General features: G+C 49.7%; 1 protein-coding gene across 18 annotated transcripts in view; it reads right to left on the bottom strand.

Moving 5' to 3' along the window:
* Positions 1-22560, bottom strand: part of EXD3 (exonuclease 3'-5' domain containing 3) — a 293160-nt gene that overhangs the window by 88237 nt on the left and 182363 nt on the right. The window contains exon 21 of one of the 18 annotated variants that reach the window (XM_042786601.1): positions 9698-9726. The exons of 16 other annotated variants lie outside the window; for them this stretch is intronic. In XM_042786601.1, coding sequence (XP_042642535.1) covers positions 9712-9726 — 15 coding nt within the window. In that variant the 3' untranslated portion in view covers positions 9698-9711. Of the gene's footprint in view, positions 1-9697; positions 9727-21223; positions 21902-22560 lie in introns of those variants that run through there. One more of the 18 variants, XM_042786600.1, reaches the window with a different exon arrangement.

The raw sequence follows: 22560 nt of genomic DNA, 5'->3' as shown, positions 1-22560 counted from the left end.
CGATTTTGGCTGGTAAAACACTCATAATTTGTGGTCAGAGGCAGCATTGCGTAGACAAAGCTTGCAGCGAGTGCCTTACGTGTTCAGGAGCTCCCGCAGTGGTCCGTGCACAGCTATTTCAGAGAAGTGATGCGCATCAAGAAAAGGCGGGTTCTGCCCGCTGGCTCTCGCCACCAGCCTGTGCCACATCCCGACGCCCGTCCTGCCCAGAGCGGGCACGCGGCTGGCACTGCCGGCCCGGAGCGTGCCGGTGGGATAGCGAGGCAAGGCTCAGGCTCTCTGTGAATCCTGTCTTGCGGGTGAAGCTTGGAAGATTTACACCCCCCCACATCTAAACTGCTTTTCCTACTCCATCCAGCGCATACTTGAACATTCAGGAAAAGAATGGCTTCTCTTGGCATGTTAGCATTCCCGTTCTGAATCCACCTGACCCGAATTTCCACCAATTAACAGGGATTTTCCCAGCCATGAGTTATACCATTGCAATCAGAAACAGCTGCAAATGTGTCACCTCCAAACTCAGATCCTGACCCTGCATGTCCTTGATGCCTGGTCTGTCTCCAGAGGATGTTCCCACTTGCCTACAGACTCCACGGGGGCAGGATGGGCAGGGCTCTGGTCTGCCCCATGCATCACCACAGTTCTCAAATCAGGTCTCCTACCAGCTCCTTTATTTTTGTTAATGGTCTATGGGTGCCTCCGAGAAAGCATTAGAGGAGTTTCCACGCTTGGCAGATGGGCTGGGGCTCACAGTCTCTCCCAATATTGACCTGGAAGAGGGGAAGTGCGACCAGAGACAGCACAACCAGTCCATGACCTGCAGGAAGGTGCCCCAGACTTCAATCAGTCACCTCTGAGAGTTATTGGCCTCAGTCCTCAAGAGATCACACCGACTCCTATCCAGTTTTCCTCAGTAATTTGACCATTGCTCTTAGAGGCACTGGCCAGAGGAGGTGGGCTGGAGCCCTTTCCCTAACCTGGCTCCATCGTGTGTCCTGATTTCCACCACCCTGCTGGGTTAGGGCCAGCTCTACACCCACAGCAGAGCTCCCCTCACCATGTACTGATGCCCTGAGGCACCTCTGATCCCTTTGCCTGGGGAGGCTCCAGTGGAGAAAAGCTCCTTGAAGAGCTGAGCCTCACCTTGCCTATCCACCCAGTGCCTCCCCAGAGCCAAAACACTGTGGGGCGGAGGGGACCAACAACTCACAGTGCAAACCTCCCACCCCCAAAGAGAGGAGGAGGAGGAGGAGGAGGAGGAGGAGGAGGAAGGAAGCTCCAACCTCCAAGCTGGGACAAGCCTTCCTCGGACACATCCTCCAATCTCCCCTCCCGGCTGCAGGCAGAAAGGTTAGCACAGCCTGGGCCCAGGATGTGCTCTGCGTGAAGCTGGTCATGGTGGTCACACACTTCAGTGCCTGAAAAGGCAAAGCCCAGATGCAGGAGGTGTCATCTCACTTCAGCTGCCTCCAGCTCCTTCCCCAAAAAGAGTGCAAACTTCTGCCCTGGCTCATCCGTAGGCTCAGGCATTTCCGGAGAGGCGACAGATGAGTCTGGGGACCTGGGGGAGCTCTGTGCACAGTGATCAGAGTGAACAGGCTACAGTGGTGACCAGAGGGTTTCTCAGGAGGTCCAGGAGTCATCTCATGGGGGGAGAGGTCTCCGTCAGCCCCAGAAGCCACCCGGCGCGGAGCCGGTCCCTGGCGCAGCCCTCTGGGAGAGGGTCAGCAGGCGGGAGGAAAATCGAGGAGCAAAGGACAGTTCTCTGCCAAGACTTGTTTCTCCCATGCATGGGGCCAAGATCAGTTGCAATGATATCAGACCCACGTACTGTTTGGAGTTGGCTTGTCTCTGCAGGACACAAACTCTCTGGCACAGAGCTGCGCTGCACGAGGCCGAGCCCAGAAGCTGAGCTGCACCATGTGAACCACTACGAGTGGAAACGAAATCCCATTGAAATCGGAGCACATTCGACACAGTGTGCAGAGCACAGCTGTCCTAAAGCCAAGCTGGCAGCGGAGAGAACAAGCACTGGTGTCCCTCACCTGCTCACCAACACACAGAAAATGCTGCTTGGTGTCTCTTCCTGCAAAGGAGAGGCCCCAGCTCTCAGGGGAGCCCAGGAGATGCAACATGGACAGAGACGGGCACTGCCTACTGCTGACAGACTGCAGTGAACGGGGGGGAGCAGGAGGCTGGAAAGCTGGAAAGCATTTGCACATGTTTCTCATGACCCGAATTTCCAAGAAAAGCGGTTTGGTAAGGACGAACAGGCTAAAACTCAAACCCTAGATTCATCCTGGCAGAGGGATCTATACGATTTGTGCTCCACAGAAGCAGCGAGTGGCCTGGGCTGGGCCAGCTGGCAGGACCATGGGTGCAGAACCGGTGGCTGGCAGAGCAGCCTGGGGCCAGGCAGGGATTTTAGGAGCCAAGGAACCCTGACTATTGCTGGCTGAATACCTTAGTCCAGAAAAGTACTTCAAATGGGGAGGGTGGCGGGGAAATAAGGAGTAACAGCCAAAAAATGGAAGAGAAAGCAGATGCATGTTTGGGGCAGTATTTGAATCGAAAACCCAGACAGTGGGAGTGTGAAAATGAGATTTCCAGACAGACGCCTTCCCTTCTGTGTGACCAGATGACTGGCTACAGGAACAAACCATCTGATACTGGGAGATGCATGTCCACACACATCTCTCACTGGGTATTTCCAATACTGCTTTCTGCCCAGTCCCTGCATGAAGGGAGGGCCCTTTCCACCGGCACTGCTCTTCCCTTGTTATCTTCTTATTGTTGTGTTATCACTCCATGTATATTTTAGGCCTTTGGGAAGGCAATCCCTGGGCATGTGCTCCAAGAGCCAGGAGGAATGGCAGGTTTTCCCATAGGGGCCATGCCCCCATGGTGCTGTGGTCACTACTGAGAGTCACAAAAGCAAGAGAACTGAAACGCCCAGGAGAATCACTCAAAGGTTAAACCTGAAGGCCGGGGCGAAGACTTCACCCATTGAAAAATAAAGGGAATGTGCTGCACTGCACCCATTTCTCGAGCCACCCAGCTCCCTTGTGCAGGCAGAGCTGGTGTTAAAATTCCTGGCGTGAAGGAGAGGGGAGCCCAACCCGTCCTGCCACCGCGGGCAGTGAGCTCCGTCACCTGCCGAGACGGGGCAGGAGCAGGCTGGGCGCAGCGCTGCGCGAGCAGGCGGGGGCACAGCTACGGCTCGGCCGTCTCGAGGCTCGGCAACGCAGCTGCAGCCCGACAGCTGCAACAGAAACCATCTGCCCGCACGCGGGGCTGGGCAAGCGGGAGCAGAGCAGGAAGGATTTCCAGGATGAGAGCGCCGAGAGGGGAGCAGGGTCTCCCGTGAGACGGAGGGAGCCGAGTCTGGCGGAGGTCCTCCTGCAACAGCCAGCACCGCAGGGCTCAGGCTACCCCGCGGCAGAGAATGGGAAGAAAGGAAGGAGAGGTCAAGTCCTCTGTGAAAATAGTTCAGAAATGATCAAGACAGAGAAATGAAGGCGTTACGATCTAAGAAGCAGTCCCTGCAAAAACAGTCCCCAGCAAGTCTTTGGTGGTACCTTCTGCCACCCAGCCTGCAGGGAGTTTCCTAGCAGTCTGCTCTCACAGAGGGGAGGAAAACGCTTAATTCAACCTAAAAGAAACAGCTGTGTTCAGAAGTACCTCTGGGTTTGCACTGAACTAGGGTTCATTTATAAACTGCACATTTATTACAGCTCTGCATACAGATGATTTTTCCTTGCACAGTATCTGTTGTTTCACCTGTCCTACCACAGTGGCAGTTTGATGGATGAATTTGCGGGTCATATCCAGTAGTTTCACTCTGGGTTCTCCCTGCCACACCACTAGATACTCACTGACATGCAAGTTAGGAAAATCCCATGCAGTCTTCAGCACATGAGACTTCATGGGGAAGGCCGCCGAGGGACTATTGTCTTTCTGAAAGGATGAGAAACTCATTACCACCACAGATGGCCCGGCTCTTCCAGGCCTCTTGCCTAAAATGCCAGTCCAGCAAAGGCCACTGGTTTTATAAGATTACAGCTACTCGAAGTTTATGAGGTTACATAAAACATTTATGGTGGGTGCATTAGTAACACGGTGGCCTGTATTTACGGCTGGTGCATGGCTGCTGCAAAGCAGAGGTGACCCCAAGGCTTAGCTGGAGCCCATGTGCTGGTATTTGGATCGGCTTCCATCGGCATTAACAGCTGGGCTCCGAGGGCGGCCAAGGGCAGCTCAGATGTCGTCTCTCTGCTCCAGCACCCACCCACGGGCTGTGGCAATGCGCCGAGGGCCCCCGTCAGCCCAGCACCAGAGAGAGCAAAGGGCTGGTCCCAGTCAGGAGTTCCCACCACGCTTGTGCTTCGTGGTAGCTCATGGGAGGTGAGACCTCGGAGCTGGCACGGCTGGCTCTGGCTTTCCGAGCTCTCTCCTCCTGACTGCTCTGCCCAGCACCGTGCTTCTGGCCTCCATCACCTTGCACTGCAATGGGCCTCCTCTATGCAGAAGCAAAATTAAAGGGTTGGATGGGTAAGGAAAGACATTTTGGAAGGCAAGGACCAGCCTGCACATCTGGGAGCAGGGAGGAGGCAGCAGCAGGAGCCTGCCCAGGCTATCAAGCCTCCAAACTCAGTGGGGCAGGGTGTCTGCACGGCCTCCCTTCGCTCAGGAAGAAGGAAAAACAACAGGAAGAGAAGAGTACTTGCTGCTCAGACAAAAGATAAACAGATCAGCTAGATAGCGAAGCCAGAAGTTGCTAATTAACCTCAAATTGCTTTGGAAAGGACTCCAAGTGGAGCATTCCCTTCTGAAACACGAGCAGGCAGAGCTGTCCCAAAACATCTGCTGCTGCGGCCCGGCTCTGCCTGCCTGCACTGCAGCCGTGGCTCCCACGGCAGTTTTTCTCTTGGCAAGCCCTGAACTGTCCCAGGCGTGAAAGCAGGAGCAAGCAACCCGAAACGGAGCTACACCTTGCTCTTCGCTCAACGTAAACCTTGTTTGGGTTCAACAATGATGAGCCGAAGCCCTTTATGCCTCCCAGCATCAGCAGAGACCCTCTCCCCGTGCTCCCGCCGGCACCGCACCGAGCGTTTGCAGAAGATGCACGCCCGTGGAAGGGGCTGCATGCATCTAACCGGGGTGCGGAGCAGCAACGCACCCTGAGCAACCCTCACGTGCTGCAGCATCACTAACCCCTGCAGGAGCTCAGTTAATAAATAAGGCCTTGCCCCCGCTGAGCCTATTTCATATGTCACATGATAAGCAGATTTACAGAAGGGGGCTGAAGCACAGTTCCCCCAGGCAAAAGAAATAAATGAGAGAGAAAAATTAAACTGATTGCTCAAACCGAAGAGCCAGTCAGGAACGATCTGGGCTCCTTAGAGCAGGAAATGATACTCAGCTGAGCATCTGTGTACATGTCAGGATGGATTAGGAGCCTGTCAGGAGCTCGACATCAGCTTTACAAGATGATTATGTGCAAGAGGGCCGTGGTGGGGCTCTGGACACAAGCACCATTACAAGCACTGGAGCCCCAGAGCATTTGCCACTGTCTTGTAATACTGTATTTCTTCTCTCTCCACCAAATGTCCTCAAAAAACGATGCCAGGCTGAGACATCAAATTTGGCAGCAAATCAGGGCAGGTTTTCAAGTGTAGCACCTGGTGAAGCACGGGGATGTGACACCCCTGCTCTGCCCATGAGGTGCCAGGCTGCCTCTGCTCTTGCCAGATCCGGTTATGTTTGAGGCGAGGGGTAATTCCCATCCTGCATTAGTCAGGAAGAGGTTTTGGCACCAGCTGTAATGGAAATAGGCCTGGTTCTAACACTTCCCTAGTCTGGTGGTCTAGATGTGCAAACAGATGAAGGTTTTGTGCCGTCCCAGTAGTTTTGCATTAGGAATGGCTGCATATAAAGGCTTCATCTGTAGATGGGCACCCCAGCCCTCACTTTTCACCGTGCGGAGATACTGGGCTGCAGGAAGGTAACTTTTGGATCTAGCACTGCTACTGGGGGGTTCCCTGCGCTGCTGTCACAGAGGCTCCTGAATCTCTAGTGTTCACTCGTGTGACGTGCAATTGTAGGGGAGCAAGAGCGGCGCAGAGCTCCGCTCAGGGTGCAGAGCAGCCCCGGGATCCAGAGCAGAGCCCGGGCAGCCTCTGCCCGGCTGCCCTGCGGTGCCGCAGGCAAGACACCGGCAACAGCATCTTCCCGACAGAGCGGCCGTCCCTGCCGCAGGGAGCGCGGCCAGCGCGGAGCCGTCCCCTCCCTCCACGCCGTGACTCAGCCTGCGTGGGAGCCACGGGCAGCCCACACCTCGGGCTGGCCACGGGGACCACACAAAGGGGGGGCTGTGCCACCCATCCCGCTGGCACTCGGGCAGCTCTGCCAGCCCTGACTGCGGCCCCTTTTTTTTGGAGCACCTGGTGGTAAGAAGCAGCCAAGAAGGTAAAAGAGCAAGGCAGACCTGCCACGGGGACAGGGGCAGCGAACCCCGAAACACATAGAGAGCGCTGGTTAATCTAAAGGTTTTGCTTTTCATCTGTTCAGACTTTGAACACGAACCTTGATTTTTTGCCCTGAAAATAAAAGCTTTTCCCTGCAAAAATGTTTGGTCATAAAACTCTACAGCACATCAGCGCAAGAGATTACTTTTAACATTCTGCACTGGATTTTCTTTTCAACGTTGTAACATTTGGGGTGGGGGATGAATACTGCCTGCAAAAATAGTACAGCTTAACCCCTGATTTTCTTTGCAGTAGAATGGAGTCTTAGAAAGTTCAACCCAGCTGCTTTCCACTGCTGTGGTCTCACTTCATGGTGTGTCACAGATGCTGCCCTTCCATTTTCTTTGTGGATTCCCTGGAAACTCCCAAATTCTTGTCTATAAACACATTTTGAGAGCAAGTAAGTCCACATTATGGTAACCGCCTAATGCTTCCAGCTTCTGGGCTTAAATCCTGCTGGCTGAGCTCTTCTCCGTTCGCACTCAAGCAGTGCAGCAGAAGTCTAACAGCAGGAAAACCCTCACTGTGAAATGACACTTGGGCGCTGAGCCTCAGCAAATCCTTAAGAGTTGTGGTGGACTCGCAAGTAGTTTGTTTTATTGCAGACTAAAATCCCTCTTGACAAACACTTTTTTCTGAAATGAGTAAGAACATATGAATTTATCTCAGGGCCAATTCAGGCACCCGGACCTTCTCACGAAGGTTAATATCCCTCTTATTTACGTTTTACCTGAACCCCTCAGAGCACTGAGGCTCTCCCAAAAGCTGCTGGAGAGAGACAGGGGCCTGCAGCAGGTCACTCACACCCCCATGTGCCTCAGGACTGGTGGAAGCAGCCCTGGAGAGATCTGTGTCTCTTCCAGGAGCTTACACCAGCTGCCTGATTGTTAGGAGTCCACAGTTTAGGGACATGAATGTCAACACAAGGATCCCAGAGTCCTTTGACTCAGTGTCAAGGGGAGCCTCTGTGCTGACTTCAAAAGAACCTGAGATGAGCCCCAAGAGAGAAACATTTCATCTGAGCACTCACAGACCTTTACTATATTCAGATCAAACCAATATCAATCCCGCAGCAACCCCAGGGAACCCCAGAGATCCCTTCTAACATCAGTTGCTGAAGGATTCCAAATAATTTTCCTCTTTTACTTGTTAAAGCCTTTCGGGGACAAATACATTGAGGTCCTCATCATCAATAAAACAGGTGAATGTTTTACACCTTTACGTGGGCTGAGATATGTTGCTGGGGTGGGGTGTCCAGCTGGGATGGCTATGAGCTGGAAGAGCTGTGCTAGCCCTGGCTAGCAGCCGTGCCAGGAGCTGTGGCTGGAATGGCACCCGCAACGCTCAGCATGGGCCCTTCGCCTCTTTGCTCTTGCACAGTCCTGAAATATCTGGTGTGACCTTGGGAGTATAAAATAAAACAAAAATCCAAAGTGACAATTTAGATGAGGACAATGAAGTGATAGATAATGGAAAAATTACCAAATTCTGGAGAGGTAATATCTATGGGAAACTGGAGGTCCCGCCTGTGAAGCAAGGCTTGGACAATTACGACGACCACTGAGCTATTAGCACAATCTGCCTGTAAAGGGACCATGACTGAACACCCTAACTATTCTGATTTACATAATTAACACATAAGCTATCAAAAGCCCATCAGATTTTAAATGCTTTGAAAATATTTTAAACCTTTCTATGATAGTGTAAACACTCCCCATGAAGGACCCATCTGTGCCAACCTGCTCTCTCCTTTCCCTGCAACTGAGCCCAGTATGTTCAGTTTGCCTCTCCCATTGAGATTACACTCAGAAACCCATTCTCAACAACTGAATTGCAGGCACGTGAATTTAAGGATTTACTGGGGTAGTTTTCTAAAAGCCTTCCCATCTCTTTCTCCTGGGGTATACTGCAACACTGGTGAAACATTATCTAGCATTCGATAATCTTGCAATTAAAAAAAACAGCACTAAGAAAATAGGAAAGCATCCCAATATCTGTCGTAAAGCAATAATTGATTGTACAGTCTATGGATGAAGCTCGGGTAGATGATTTGGGTATCTGACAAATAAAGAAAAGTTTGGATGTGAACTGTCCCCCTGGCTGAGAACATTCTCACGCCTAAGCAGGGGTGGGAATAAGACAGTATGGCTCATAAGTGCAATCACTGTTTTTCTTGCTAAACTTCACTTTTTTTTATTTAGAAAAATAACTAAGAAATTATAGCAAGTAAACAAACAATCCTCCTCTTAGAAAAATCACAGTGGCATGATAAAGTGAGATAAGAAATGGTGGAAAGTTATATTAACGTTGATGAGAGCCCAAACGCATTACGCGGCAAGAAAAACAAACGACTCCCTCTCAGATGGAAGAAAATGTTTCTTCTCAGTTGGAGAAAGAAAAACACAAAGCGGCTCAACTGCATCCCTGAAATTGTGCAATTTACTTTGCATATTTGGCAGCAAAAGTAGAAGAAGCAGTTTATAATCCAGGGTTTTCACACAAATGACAGGTTCTTGGTTCTCGAAGGAGTATTTAACTTTGGTATGCTTTTTTAATTAACATTCTAATAGTATGCTAGAATTAAAGGAATACTATCAACCTAAAACTCACATAGCTGATTGAGCATTTTTAATGACAAGTGTCACAGCAATCTCTAGACTGTAATTGCAGCAGATCAGAAAACCAGCACTTTCCTGGGTAGTTTAGGGTTTACATGTATAATTGAAGCACCTTCTGTACAGCAAACTTTTCTGGGTACCTTTGCTGGGCAGTTCCCCCCTTCACTCAGCAACAGGGGACAAGACTCGAGGCAGGTAACAATCCATCCAAAAGCTGTGGATGGGCAAGGATTGCAGGCAGTAGCTGGGGTCTGGGTTTCTTTAATCATTTAATTATAAAGATGCAAATTGTTGTACATTTTATTTTTAAATGTTGACCTTAACTGCATTAAGGTGGAAATTATGAATAAAACAACCTATAAAGCTCCTTTTTCTGTCCCAAGACTTGTTTCTGTGTTTCAAGATATAGATCAGCTGGCGTGAAGCACATCGAGATAGCCTGAAAAGGACATTACCGGCCTGCAAAACCAGTTCAAAATTGGTGAGAATCTTCCAAAGAAAGTAATTTTTCAGAAAGCAGACATACCTGGCAGTTCCCCAGGCAGCTATCGGGGCAGCAAAGGGAGCTAACTCTGCTGCCTCTGGAAAGGAAGGAAAAAAAAAAAAAACCACATGGGAAGTGAAACTGTGACAATTTTTAAGTCCTAGGGACAGAGTCCTGTGACTGGGTACAGTCCTGTGTCACATGAAAGGTGTGGGAAAATGCTGAAGCGTTGGTTACACTTGCATTTCTAGCTTCAAAAATAGCCTGAGAACCAAAGCATTACTTCACAGCTGTGGCAGCTCCCATGCGCGGCGCTGCCAGGAGGGTCTGCCGAATGGCAGCACCCCTCCCGCAGCCCGCGAGGCTCAGCCTGCCCCGCGCCAGAGGGGCAGCCCCCGTTACACACAGATTTAAAACGCAGGCCTGAGCGCTGGGCTGGAATCAGAAGTGAATTGAAGCTGGGAGTTAAACCTTGAAGACATCTCAGTGAGGAAAGCCTTTTCCAATTATCTCATCCGGCGTGTCCAATCGCTGCGCTGACTTTATAAACTAAATGAAACCGCACACAAATTACACTGACACAAAGAACAACATTTAACAGGGCTGCCCTTTGCAACGCTATCCAGGTTTGTTCTGTTTACAACTCTGTTTACTGCCCTACTCTCCCCAAATTATCCACTCTCCAACATGAGATGTAAATAGGCAGCAATTTGGCTACTGGTTCTGAGGACAAGGTATTTTTTTTATGAGTTCTGATGGGGATAATAAGAACAAACCAGATTTTTTTTTTTTTTTTCATGATTGGCTGGGCTGCTGGTGCAGAGCGTGCCCCGTCAGAGAACACCCAAAATGCCTCGGAAGGTGTTGCATGTTTCACTGTCACGGCTCAGCGTGCTCTGCATCTGCTGAGGCTCACAGCTCCTCTGCCTTGGGAGGACACAGGTTTCTAAGTCATATAAAGCTTCTCCCTCCACAGCTGAAGGTCACTGATGTCCCACCCGGATGGGGTTCGCCCAGCACAGCCTGGAGGGATGCAGGACCCCGCGGTGCTCAGCAGCCGTGCCCCTTGCAGCCTCTTAGCACAGCTCTTGCTCCCAGCAGCACCCGGCTTCATCTCCCCTCCCGCGGAGCCGACGGCTCTGCGACAGCAGTGGGAGACACGACTGCTTGTACCAGACAAGTGCTGCACCGCTGCCAGGCCAGGCTCACGCTGCAGTGAATGGTCTGTCGTCTCCAAAAAACCTCCAGCAAATATAACAAACGCCGCAACTACCTGCACAAATTAGCTGGGCTGCTCAGCCCCTGCACTCGTTGCCGAAACACCAAGGAGGCACAAGAAACCTCCTGAGAAGCCCCCGCTGCGTGCTGTGGTGGAGTGGAAGGGGGGTGAGTCCCGTCTTCCCATCAAGCAGCGACTGCCTGCTGCACACTCGGCGGTGTCCCGCTCACCCCAACAAGCCCTACGGAGCTCGCAGGTGGCCACAATACACATCTGGGCAACAGCAGCTCCTCTCCCCCGTGGTCCTGCTAGTGGTGGCTGGCCCTCAACACTGTGTTAATGCTATATAGGCTCGTCAGCCCTACTGAGACTTTACCCTGCCCTGCAGTTATGGTAGCGAGAGCTGCATGGCACTTGAGGAGCAAAAGGAGAAAGACAATCCCCAAAACACGATGTGCATACGTCCCTCCCCCCATCTTCCCATGTGCCTCCCCAGCCACAGGCACAGGAGAGATGCTCTCTGTCCACCAGTCAACATAACATGCTGCAAACTGGGCACCACTGCGGCACGTGGGGGGGACCACAACACTTTGGCACAGGGCCACAGTTTGCACGGACACCCATGCCCCCAGAGGACTAAATGTGGAGGGGGACTTTAAAAGATAGCAGGAGCATTCATAAATGCATGCAAAAAATAATGAGAAAATAAGAAAACCCCATATGCATTCATCAGTTCCAGATACCTGTCATGCAGTTTAGCTACTCAGTATTACAGCAGGGTCACATCCAACATCCCCAGGCTGCTTCTACATGAGCAAAGTGACAAGAAAGAAGGGAATAATGAAGAAACTGTAGGGTCTGTCCCCAAAAGTACTCTGCTCTCTGAAGGCCCAAGTCCATGTCACTCCTTGTCCCCTTATTTTTGTCAGCTCAGGGTGTTCTTCCACCCAGCCCAGCACACACTGCTCCCACGTTTCTGCTGACACAGCTGTTTGTTGACTGATGTGGTAAACCAATTCAGTCAACTTGTTTGAGTCGCATGTAACCCTGCAAAAAGACAAATTATTTGTGCTCCATGTCTTTTTTTTAGATTTTTTTTTTTTTGCATACTTTAAGTAGCTAAATGTAGCTTGCCTTTTTTCCATTGCTTCAGCTGCCTGGTGGCAGTGACCACCAGCTCATTAAACACCATTTTCCAAGGTAGGTTTCTGAAAGTGATTTTGAAAAATAAGATTCTTTAAAAGGTCCCAAAAAGGCAACAGCATTTCCCCTTCAGGAGAGCACAGTAATAACTGAAAAGGTGAATCCTGCTAGAGAAGAGGAGCACAGACAACACTGATGCTAAATGCAACCACCTAGAAACTCAAGTAACAGCTGAATGGGAAACGCACAGCAAGGATTGGCTCTCGACGGCCTCACACTGTCCATCCTCGTGACTGTAGCCAGTGTGAGTTCACAGGTATTTTTAAACTGCATCTGAAAGCTGATGCTTCCTGTGACAGATGAGTTTGTAGCCAGACAGCTCAAGGCCGGCCACCAGCAAGTGCTCAGATTCTGGTAGCCCACAGAGGTCAACATCCTTTTGTTCCCCGCCGCCTATAAGGGAAGAGCAGGAGGAAAGATGCATGTACTGGCATCATCTGAAATGCAGCTACCCAAAAAGAGGTCAGAGCCCCAGGGGGACTGAATGGATGGAGGCTGTCGAGCACAGTCACTCCTCAGTACTTTCACCATTTCATCATTTTAGGCTTTGTCCTGCTGCTGCTGCTTACAGTGGCAAGGGTCCGGGTGATGTAAAGAGGAACAAGTGTCCTTCCCAGACTGACAACCTCCATCCCTTGAGGCTGGAGACTCCTGGAGCTCAGGAGCTGGATTCTGTATTTATCCCATCTCTTTGTGCTTCGCATGTAAGAGACTACTCCACAGGTTGTGAGTTCCCTTATTCTGTCATCTCCATCTCTAGATCTCGTTTTCTCTAGATATCTGAGCTCTGAACCAAGCACTGCATGATGCTTAGCACATAGGCATTCAAAATGAGGAAGGATGATGAACAGTGGGTAACTTTTTTCCAGTGATCTCATCACTATGGTTAAAAAAGGGAACTCAGATAATCTTTGTGGTCTAATACATAGAAATACCTATATTCTTTAGAAACAGAGTTTTGAAATTCATATGCAATGGCACACATAATTTACATGTACAGATGCCATGACTTGTTGCTCAAATCAGGTCTCTGCATTCAGAAATTCCTTGCTAATCTGGATGTCTGTTCATGCGTGAATTCAAATTCCTAGTGCATGTTTGCACTTGTTACGGTAACTACATGTAGGAATTGGGCACACCCTGTTTGTACATCTTTACCCAGACAGTTGCATATTTGGCACGACTGTGGAGTCCAGAGAGCATTTATGAATGAATTAAACCACTTGACAGAATCAAATGCTTGGGGAAAGGACAGGCAAGAATCAGCTCTGCTTTATATCACTTAACATTAAAAATGTGGAGGATTGACATCTTGCCTCAGCATATACTGTTTAGCCTTTTCCCCCCAAGGATACTAAACGGACTCCTGTCACTCCAGAGCTGCCAGAACACAGCACCTGCAGCACTGGAGTTAACTGGGAAACTCTGCATGCACTGACCTCAACTGGCCTAATTTATTCTAGTATCATAACTCTTAAAGCTAACTACCCCCATAATTACTTCCATGTATCTATCTCATTCCAACAGGCTGCTCCTCCTTCTCAGCCAGTAATCCTTCTCAGAGTCACTCACTGAAATTCCAGATCATTTAATTTCAAAACCAATTATATGTAATTAGAGGAATTTCTACAACCATATTGGATGCACAGGAATGATCTGTACCACTGATGGTGCCCCAGAAAAGGCTTGGGACTTTCTAAGAGGAAAAAAAGTTCCGCCAAGATGAATTTGCCTCCTTCTTTCCCCTCTTTTATCTAGGGAAAACACCTAACATGAACACAGGGACATCGGTTCTGAGTGCAGGCAAATTTAGAGTTTATTTCCAGCTTCACATCAGATGAAAGGCTGGGGACGTTTCAGTCACTGCTAGTGAAACTTTCTGTGGTGATACAGCAAAGACGGTTTAAGAGCTGTCAGTGAAACAGGATGAGCAGTTTGTGTCTCAACTGGCTTGATGGAAACCAGCAGATTTGTTCCTTGCCCCGCTATGGCCAGCAGCAAGACTGATGCGACCTCAGGCAGAGAGTAGGATTTTTCACAAAATACTTCTGTCTTAAGAACTCAGACCCACGTAGCTCACTCTCCTAAGCGCCACGGCTCACACCGAGCTCATCTGCATCCCCCAAACCCCGGTGCCTCTGGGCTTTCCCCACAGCCCTGGTTCAGAAACATACTGGAATTCAAACCTGGTGAATTCAGCCCAAATATTTGGGATTTTCAAAAGCGCCCAGGAAAGCCTTACGATCCAACGAGAGCTGACTTACATCCACTGTCCTAAGGCTTGCTTCCTTGCAAAATCTTGCCCTTGTTTCAGAAGGCAGCCTCTTTCCAAAAGAGAGGCTTGGTCTGGGCCAGCGCCAGGGATGGGGAAGGGATGTGCTGCTGCTGCTGCAATGGTGGTTACCGGCTTCTCACCTGCAGAAAGGCAGTTCACATTGGAAAGGGAGAGAGAAGCATTCCTGGCACAGACCGAGAGCACGGCCTTAGGCGGCAGGTTTCTGGGCAGCTCTTCCTGCCGCAGCATCAGCACGCGCTGTCCGCGAGAGCCCTGCGTACCTGTGTACTGGCCGAGCGCGGGTACAGCAGCACTTCGAGCTTCCCCTGGGCGTGCAGGCACTTTTATCACTTGGGGGCAAATGTCTGTGCATTATTTAATTCAAATGATCCAACACACGTCCCATAGTATTTTACACGATTCCCCATGTGAGTCCTCTCGCTTTGCAATTTGGCAATTACTGGCAGACAACTTCTGGGAAACAGATTTTAAACTTTCGGGCTAAAAAACAAGGTAACCTGTATTAGTTCTGAAATCCGAGTTTTTCTGTCCAGCAGGCCAGATTTTTTTTTCACACTGGTTTTACACTAGCACAGCAGTGACCCGTGCTATGGAGCCACCCGTACCTTCAGCTAGAAGAGTACAAGTCCAGTGTTGGTACATACAGGCAATTTGATTTTTCTATGCAAAAGAGTGCTACTGTCACATGCCTTAGCTTTCATGCAGATTTTTTCTCAATGTTTTGCAGTCCTCTTTCCTATTTTTATAAAAGAAAGTTACTTTCAAAAGTAAAGGCTTATAATTTCTGGTGATCTAAACAGATGTGACTTGACAAAGGGGTCCATTGTAGGGTCATGCTAGTGCTTTATTTTTTAACGATGAAGGCTTTGGTTGTTTGTTATGGTGAGAAATAGTTTCCCCTTCACATAGCCCCTTGAGAAACTCATGAGAGAAAATCCAGACTGCGAAAAGTATGGCTTGTGAGGAATTTGAAACAACATGACAGGGGAAGCAAATTATCGTGAAAATCCTATTACAGAAAGCCTGGGCTCGTGACCACCTCCAGTCCCAAGGTCATCCTCCCTGACTCCAGGTGTGCCGTCTTGCTGTCATCTGTGCAACGACTGCCCACAGGAATTGGCAACACCGTTCAGCCTGTCTGTCCTTCTGATGTCTGGAGACCAACAAAGCGAGGCTCTCGCTGTCTGCTGCTGAACCTACACAGCGGATGATGGTCTCAAGCCAAATACAAAACAACACTTGGATGAGTGAAACCATGGGTCAAGGTAAAGAGAGAAGAACTGGCAACACAACTGACTGCCGTTGTGCAATTCCCGCTAATCAGACACAGATACAGATGCGAGCCGCCCGTGAACGCTTTAGAGGAGTTTACATTTCAGCTGGGTTTCGCAGCTGGACGGTGATGGCTTCGCATGCAAAGCTGATTTCTCCAGGGTACAGCTCCAGAGAGGGGTAAACAGTGCAATGCCTCTGAAAAATTCCAGTTTCTGATCCATCTTCAGGTGTCCCTTCCTCCCGAGGTTTTTTCCACGCACATGTTAAAGTGCTCCGCTATACTGTAATTGAAGTAGTTCAATAGGTTTCAGTTCTCATTTAAGACTTCATTTTTTAAGATAGCAGAATAGCCTGGGTTCATGTCACAACAGTTTTAAGGCCTCTAGCATCAAAAATAATCTGTCGTAAATCTAAAAATACCAGTTTTTCAAAGAGATGTGAGATGCCAGGAGATTTCACACACACAAACAATTGAGAGACTGAGCTTCAAGTTCAATTTGCATTTTTTCCATGGTTACCTAACACTGGACCCAGCAATCTGATCCAAATCACCTTGAGATTTTTTTCTAATGCTCTCCCCAAAGTATGGTCTCAGCATCCCTCAGCAAAGCACTCATTTCCTTGCCTACTGCAGGAGGTTATTACAACAGCAAGGTCTCCAGCACACCGTGCTTGGAGCTCTGGCTTGTGCGCAGCACTTTCCCAGAGCTGACCTGCAGCCACGGCTGGGCCGAGCTACCACTCTGGACCTCTAGAAATGTTCTCAACACACGGCGAGGAAGATGAGTGCAAGCACAATGAATTCACAAAACTGCCAGCATGCAGGAAATTGGCTAATTATCCAGCACTGACTTTTAGCAGAAACCGTACAAAGGGATCTTTATGGACGAGAAGATCTCAGGAAAGGAATGAGAGAGGCGAAGACTGGGGGAAACAAATGGCATGGTGAACTATGACAAGTATTCATGACCATCCTCTGAAAGGTTGCTCTTAGTCCAGCATATAACTAGTGACCGAATGTCAGGATTATTTAGGAGAACTTGTTAAAATAAGCAAAAAAATAGTTGGTGGATAAACTGACAATGATTCTAAATCACAGCAAGAGATACTGTCAGCAGCTTTGGTTAGTGTAAGGACTTGCATCCTTCCCAGCTGTGTTTTTCTTGCACACCATGGTAGCCATGGGAAGGGAGGAGAGCAGGAGCGCTGTGCTCACCTCCTGGCATAAGCTTGTCCTCCTCACCGACAGTCCTGTAGGACCATTGGCAAACTCTTTGTGGGATATTCAGGCTCCATTAAACCTCGGCACACAGATTAAAACCGGAGCAGGATATGTCAAAATAGTAAGAAAGGGATGGAGAGGAGGTCAAGACTCCACAGCTAGAAAAGATACCCTGGCCTTATGTAGACAGACCCTAATTACACTGCTGCTTGGCTAAAAAAATTATCAGAAAATATCCACTGAAAAATTCATTTTTCTGTCCGATATTGTAAACACAAGTTCAGCACAGGAGACTCCATGGGATAAGATGGTTTTGATGACTTCCAGCCACATATACACTCTGCAGACTCGCTTTACAAACAGCCTATTATCACCGTGCAGGCAGCTCATTTATTTGCTGAGAATTCTCATTTAAAGAAACTAATCAGTTAAGATTTATTTTCCTCTGATAAGGCACAGGAGAGCACTGCTAAGGTTCTGGCTTCTGCCGGTTGTCAAGCCTGTCTAGCAGTTAATGTTAGCTAACACCATGACAGGGCTCTAACACATCACTTCAGCTGGTGTGTCCTGGAGGTCTATCGCTGAAAACCAGGGCTTTGACACCAACATCCCCACAGGCCACGAGGCAGATCATTTCACTGCCTCAGTTTCTCCAGGAGCAAAAGTGGGGTCTTCCAGTCAAGTAGTCCAAAGCATGGGTGTGTGCCCAGGACTGTGAAGAATTGTCTGAGTCTCCAACTGAACGCAGCATCACATCTGCCCAGAGCATCTGGAGCTGCCTTAGGAGACAGGAGACAGCAGATTAGGGTTTGTACATCCAACATAAAGGCCTTTTTTTCCTGTGCTGGGCTAGCTGACAATCTTATTCGGGGGGGGACGCAGTACCAGGACCCTGTTGTGGCAGCTCAGCCCACTCTTGGTTGGGAAGGAGCAGGAGCGAGGCGGGCAGAGCTCCCCCGCACAGGGCCTGGGCTGCATGAAGAGCCGAGATCATCATTGGCAGATGTACCTTCCCCAGGGCTCTGTCAGCAAACAGACAGCAACTGGAAGGAAAAAAAAAAAAAAAAAAAAACCAAAAACCAAAAAAACCCGACTAAAAGAAAGCCTGCATTTGAAATATGCTTTGTTTTCTTTTAAAAAGTCCAGGATCCCATCCAGTTTGAAAGAGGAGGCGAGCACTGAAACAAGCTCTTTGTTTTTTGCATCAGTTCATGAAGAAAACGCTTTTTTTTTATATATTCCTCCGAGGTTTAGATACTGCCTCTAGCCCCCACTTTTGGCACAGGGAGCGGGTCACAGGTACTACTCTCTGAGCTGAAGCAAACCAGCAAAATAAGCCCTGGCCCAGCAGCCCCTCTTGTTAACCCTTCCCAGCCCACATGGGGGGCATTCCCCCAGCCCACACAGGGGGCATTCCCCCACCCCACCACCCCCTGCTGTGACCCCATCCCCTGTCTGGCATTTTGGCCCTGCGTGGTGGCTGAAGGACCCGTCACCCCCACCTGGGTGGCACCTCCCTCCGCCTGATGCAGGGCCAGAAGCCCCTCTACCCACCCAGGGAACTGCGGCCCCTTTGAGCTCTGTGGGGAAACACACAGAAATAAGGGTCTCACAGGAAGGTCAGGGTGAACTGGGGGGCTCTGTGGGAAAATTACACCACGTTACCATCACCAGCAAGAATGTGTGAATGGACTGCTGCAGCGGCTTTGAGATGGCAGCGCTTCGTGGCACGGGGACAGGGTCCTGGTCTGCCCGCACCCCTCAGGGCAGAGAGTGGCAGCACCAAGGGCCAGGGCAGCACGCAGCGATGGCTCGGTGGGACAACAGCTCATGTCTTCATCTCCTGCCCCTGCCACCCCCGAGGCAGCCCCAGCCTCCACCCAGCCCGTGCTGCGGAGCCATCTCCGGGGCAGAGCTCTGGAGGTTCCACTGAATGGCAACGGCTTCATCAGCACCCCCGCTGCCACTGGCAGCTCTCTGAAAACAGGCAGGAGCCCCCCCAAAACTCAGAGCGCCACCAAAGAGCAGTTGAGAGCTTTGCTCAGCCCTGGCGGGGTCTGAAGCCCCTCGAAACTGCTGCCTGTAACCAGCTTTGGCCTCCAGCGCTCCCCAAAAATGCTCGACTGGTTAATTCCCACCTGCAGATCACCCAGGGCCGGGTGAACTCTGCCCAGAGCAAAAAGATGCTGTTTTATCATGTTCTGCTCGCTGAATCTGCCGTCACGCAAACAGCGCGGCAGGCTGCAGCTGGCTGCAGTGGAGGGGCAACTGCTGCAGTTGCTGAAGGCATGAACTCGCTCCTCATTTTCTCTTGGCTGCACTGACCACGCAGGTTGAAGCGTGGAAGGGTGAGTGCCAAGCGTTATGGTGTGAAGCCATTTTCCATTTACAGCTCTTGTTTTTCACAGCTTATAAGATACCACTCCCCGCCTCCATTCCTTTGGCTTGAGATTTGTCATGCTTGTTCTTAACCCAGTGGAGAATTTCTTTAGGAAAGTTCAACAGCATAAGTAGCAGCAATTACTCATCTGGCTTTCGTCATGGAAGATAACAGATATTCACAGAAAGTTGCCATCTCTGCAAGGGAGGCGTCAGAAGAGACGACTTCTGCCCTGCAGCCTGGCAGAAGCACAATCCAGCACGCCCCAAAGTTTTCCAGGAGTAAATTCAGCAGCAATTCCCATACCCAGACACCAAAACCACCCACCCAAACGCAAGCATTTCATGCAGTCCCATAGAGCTGTTTTTCAGATAGCTGATGATCATCAGCTAATCAAGACATTTTCCAGATGCCGACTGGGTACAAGTGTAACTTCTAAACCTGCTTATAAAACCAACATGGCCCAAACCTTTGGACTTGGCGCAGGGAGTACTGAGGGAGACACTGACCCTGTACCTGCGTGAGGAAATGCTGTTTACAAACGGTGACAGCTCTGCTCGCCTCATTGAGAACTGACTCCCCCGCGCTTACCGAGCCTGCACGCAAGCTCCCGGTCAGTGGGAGAAGAAATAAAAGAACTCGCTTTTTAATTTAAAAGAAAGGCAAGGAACTTAGAAGCAGCCGAGCTAGTGAGATATTACCATCGAAATTTCAAATGAGCAAATGCCAAATGTGCCAAGAGTCCCACCCTGTCCCGTCCACGTCCCACGTGTGTAACGTGCCCCATGTCCCGCTCTACAGACTGCCCTTGCGTGAGGCAGAAAGGGGCTCCAGTAGTTTCTATGGAAAATACAGCCTCGAACATCCTAATTTTGTTTAGTTTAAATCTTAACCATAATATTTATATGAATGCTATTTATTATAATTTATTTTTATTTAAACATGTACACAGAAGTAAAATAAAATAAAGTTGTGTTAGGCTGTTTTAAAAACAAAAACCACAGACCAGATAAGAAAGATAGCAGACATCTTTCATGTGGAGGGATGGCTGTGGGTCACTAGAATCTAAGACACAACAATTTGCTCCTACCCCAAGGAACAATAAAAAGGCATTTAAACATTTAGACAAGGAGTTGTGAAAGCAGAGCAGGATTCATTCCATGGGAAGGAATGATTCCTCAATCTTCCACTTGAGCACAAAAAAAGAAAAAAAAAAATCACAATACTGTCTTGTTTCTGTAGGAAAAAGCAGTCTTTTTTGTGCTTTGAAATGTGATGTTGCTTTTTCACATCCTTTAATTTGTTTACCAAACACCGAATCTCCTCATACATTTTAAGGTTAATAACATAATTTTGCTTGGTCAAGTTCTCATTCTGCTATCACACATCAAAATGACTTCAAATCCCAGGCTAATGGCTCCAAGGGTTGGAGGATGCACCATACTGGTACCTGAGTTGTTCCAGTGATTTATCACAATATTTCTCAATGTGTCATTCGCCAGCAGCTGGCCAGTCCCAAACCCTTCCCAGGTGGAGATAAAATCGTATCATACCATATCATAGAATGGTTTGGGTTGGAAGGGACCTTAAAGATCACCCAGTGCCCCCCCCTGCCCCGGGCAGGGCCCCCTTCCCCCAGCCCAGGGGGCTCCCAGCCCCGTCCAACCTGGCCTGGAACCCTTCCAGGGAGGGGGCAGCCACAGCTGCTCTGGGCACCCTGGGCCAGCGCCTCACCCCCCTGCACGGGGAACAATTTTTGCTTTAGATCTCACCTAAATCTACTCTCTCTCAGTTTAAAACCATTACCCTTCGTCCTATGGCTCTTCTCACATGAAGCAATAAAAAAGAAAGGCCAATAGCTGCTAATAGCAATAGTTGCAACATTGCAAGGACTCTGCCATCTCCATTGGCGGCTCAGAAGAGGAAACACAACCAGGGTTTCCAGCAGCAGGAGAACCACAGCACTAGAAGGTCAGGTAAAGCAAAGAATAGGCCAATCTGGAGTAAAATGGTCTTTTTTTAATAAAATATAAACTCGCTGTAAAAAGGCAAGTTCTATTTTGTGTCCTCTTATGCAAACCTCCTCCTGCCTTGATGCTTCCAACTACAGCCAGCACCTGGCCTCCAGCGGCCAGCACAGGAAAACCCGGGGGGCACACCATGGCTTGAACTGCATTCATTGAATAATATCAGAACTGAAACAGCGGGTGAAACGAAGCGTGACTGGGACGTAGGGGGCTGGTCTGATGGCGCTGAGTGTGCATTTGGTGTGTCACGCAGGGTGAGTGGGGAGCACGGCTCAGCACACGCCGTCACAGCCAGGATGGCTTCATCAGGGAGAGTCACACTCATCCCCAGCTGTCGGGGTCGAGCGAGAAGACAAACCTGGGGGAAGTTTCTCTTCTTGAGGAAGTCTCCAAAATACCAAAACTAATTGACAAATGCTTCTAGAACATTGCTATACCCCTATAATGACTATGGCACCCAAATGGAAATGACCTTCCTCCCAAAGATGGGGAATTACCCTGGTGGTAGACACAAACTCTCTCCTTAGAACACGCTGGCGAGCTGCAGTCCCTGCACACAGCAGCCTGTCATATGTCGTGGTCGAATCACTACCAGCTGATGCTAGAAACAAGCTTCAGTCTCCCGACCCTGAGTGTTTCACAGCAACATCCTGAGAAAAGAAAAACTGAGGAGTAAATGAAATTTGAAAATTATGTTGGTAAATAAAAATGTTATCATTAAACAACTAAAAATGCATGCCCACACGCTTCAAAGACAAAGGAGACATTCAGCTCCATAGTCATCAACAGAGGAATACAGTCATATCCAGGTGCTCGGCTGATGGAGAGCACCGTGCTTGCTCCACGGGCCACCATGGTCCCTCAGACCCAGATGCTGCCTAAGAAAGGACTCCTGTGATTTGGACCACATTTCTACGTGCCAGCTCCCACCTGCTGCTCTCAGAAAGCACCGCTGCTTCAACCAAGAGGGTAACACTCTGCAAAGCACACGCTTTCCTCCAGAGGTGCTCGTAGCTCCAGGTGAGGAGAGGACGTGTTTCAGGCCGTGTCAGACAGCCATGGGTGAGGGTGGAGCTTCACCATCTGCCCCTGGGACAGGCCGCCGGTGAGAGGCTGAAGATCAGAACAAGCTCACGGAGCTGCCTCCATTCCCAGCTGTCCCCCGTACAGCCTCGCATCCCTGCCTGTCCCCCATCCTGCCTGTACCAACCGGTGGCGATGCCACGCACCCCTTTCCACTCCCCCATCCCCAACTCCCCAGCTTCCCTCCCGTGGGCGTGTGTCTCCCCACTCGCCCCCCGGGAGCCGG

Source organism: Tyto alba, unplaced genomic scaffold (genome assembly GCF_018691265.1).
Source record: "Tyto alba isolate M040663 unplaced genomic scaffold, T.alba_DEE_v4.0 Super-Scaffold_11, whole genome shotgun sequence".
NCBI classification, from domain to species: Eukaryota; Metazoa; Chordata; class Aves; order Strigiformes; family Tytonidae; genus Tyto; species Tyto alba.
The sequence above is the reverse complement of the archived record's forward strand: the minus strand, read 5'-3'. Positions and strand labels throughout refer to the sequence as shown.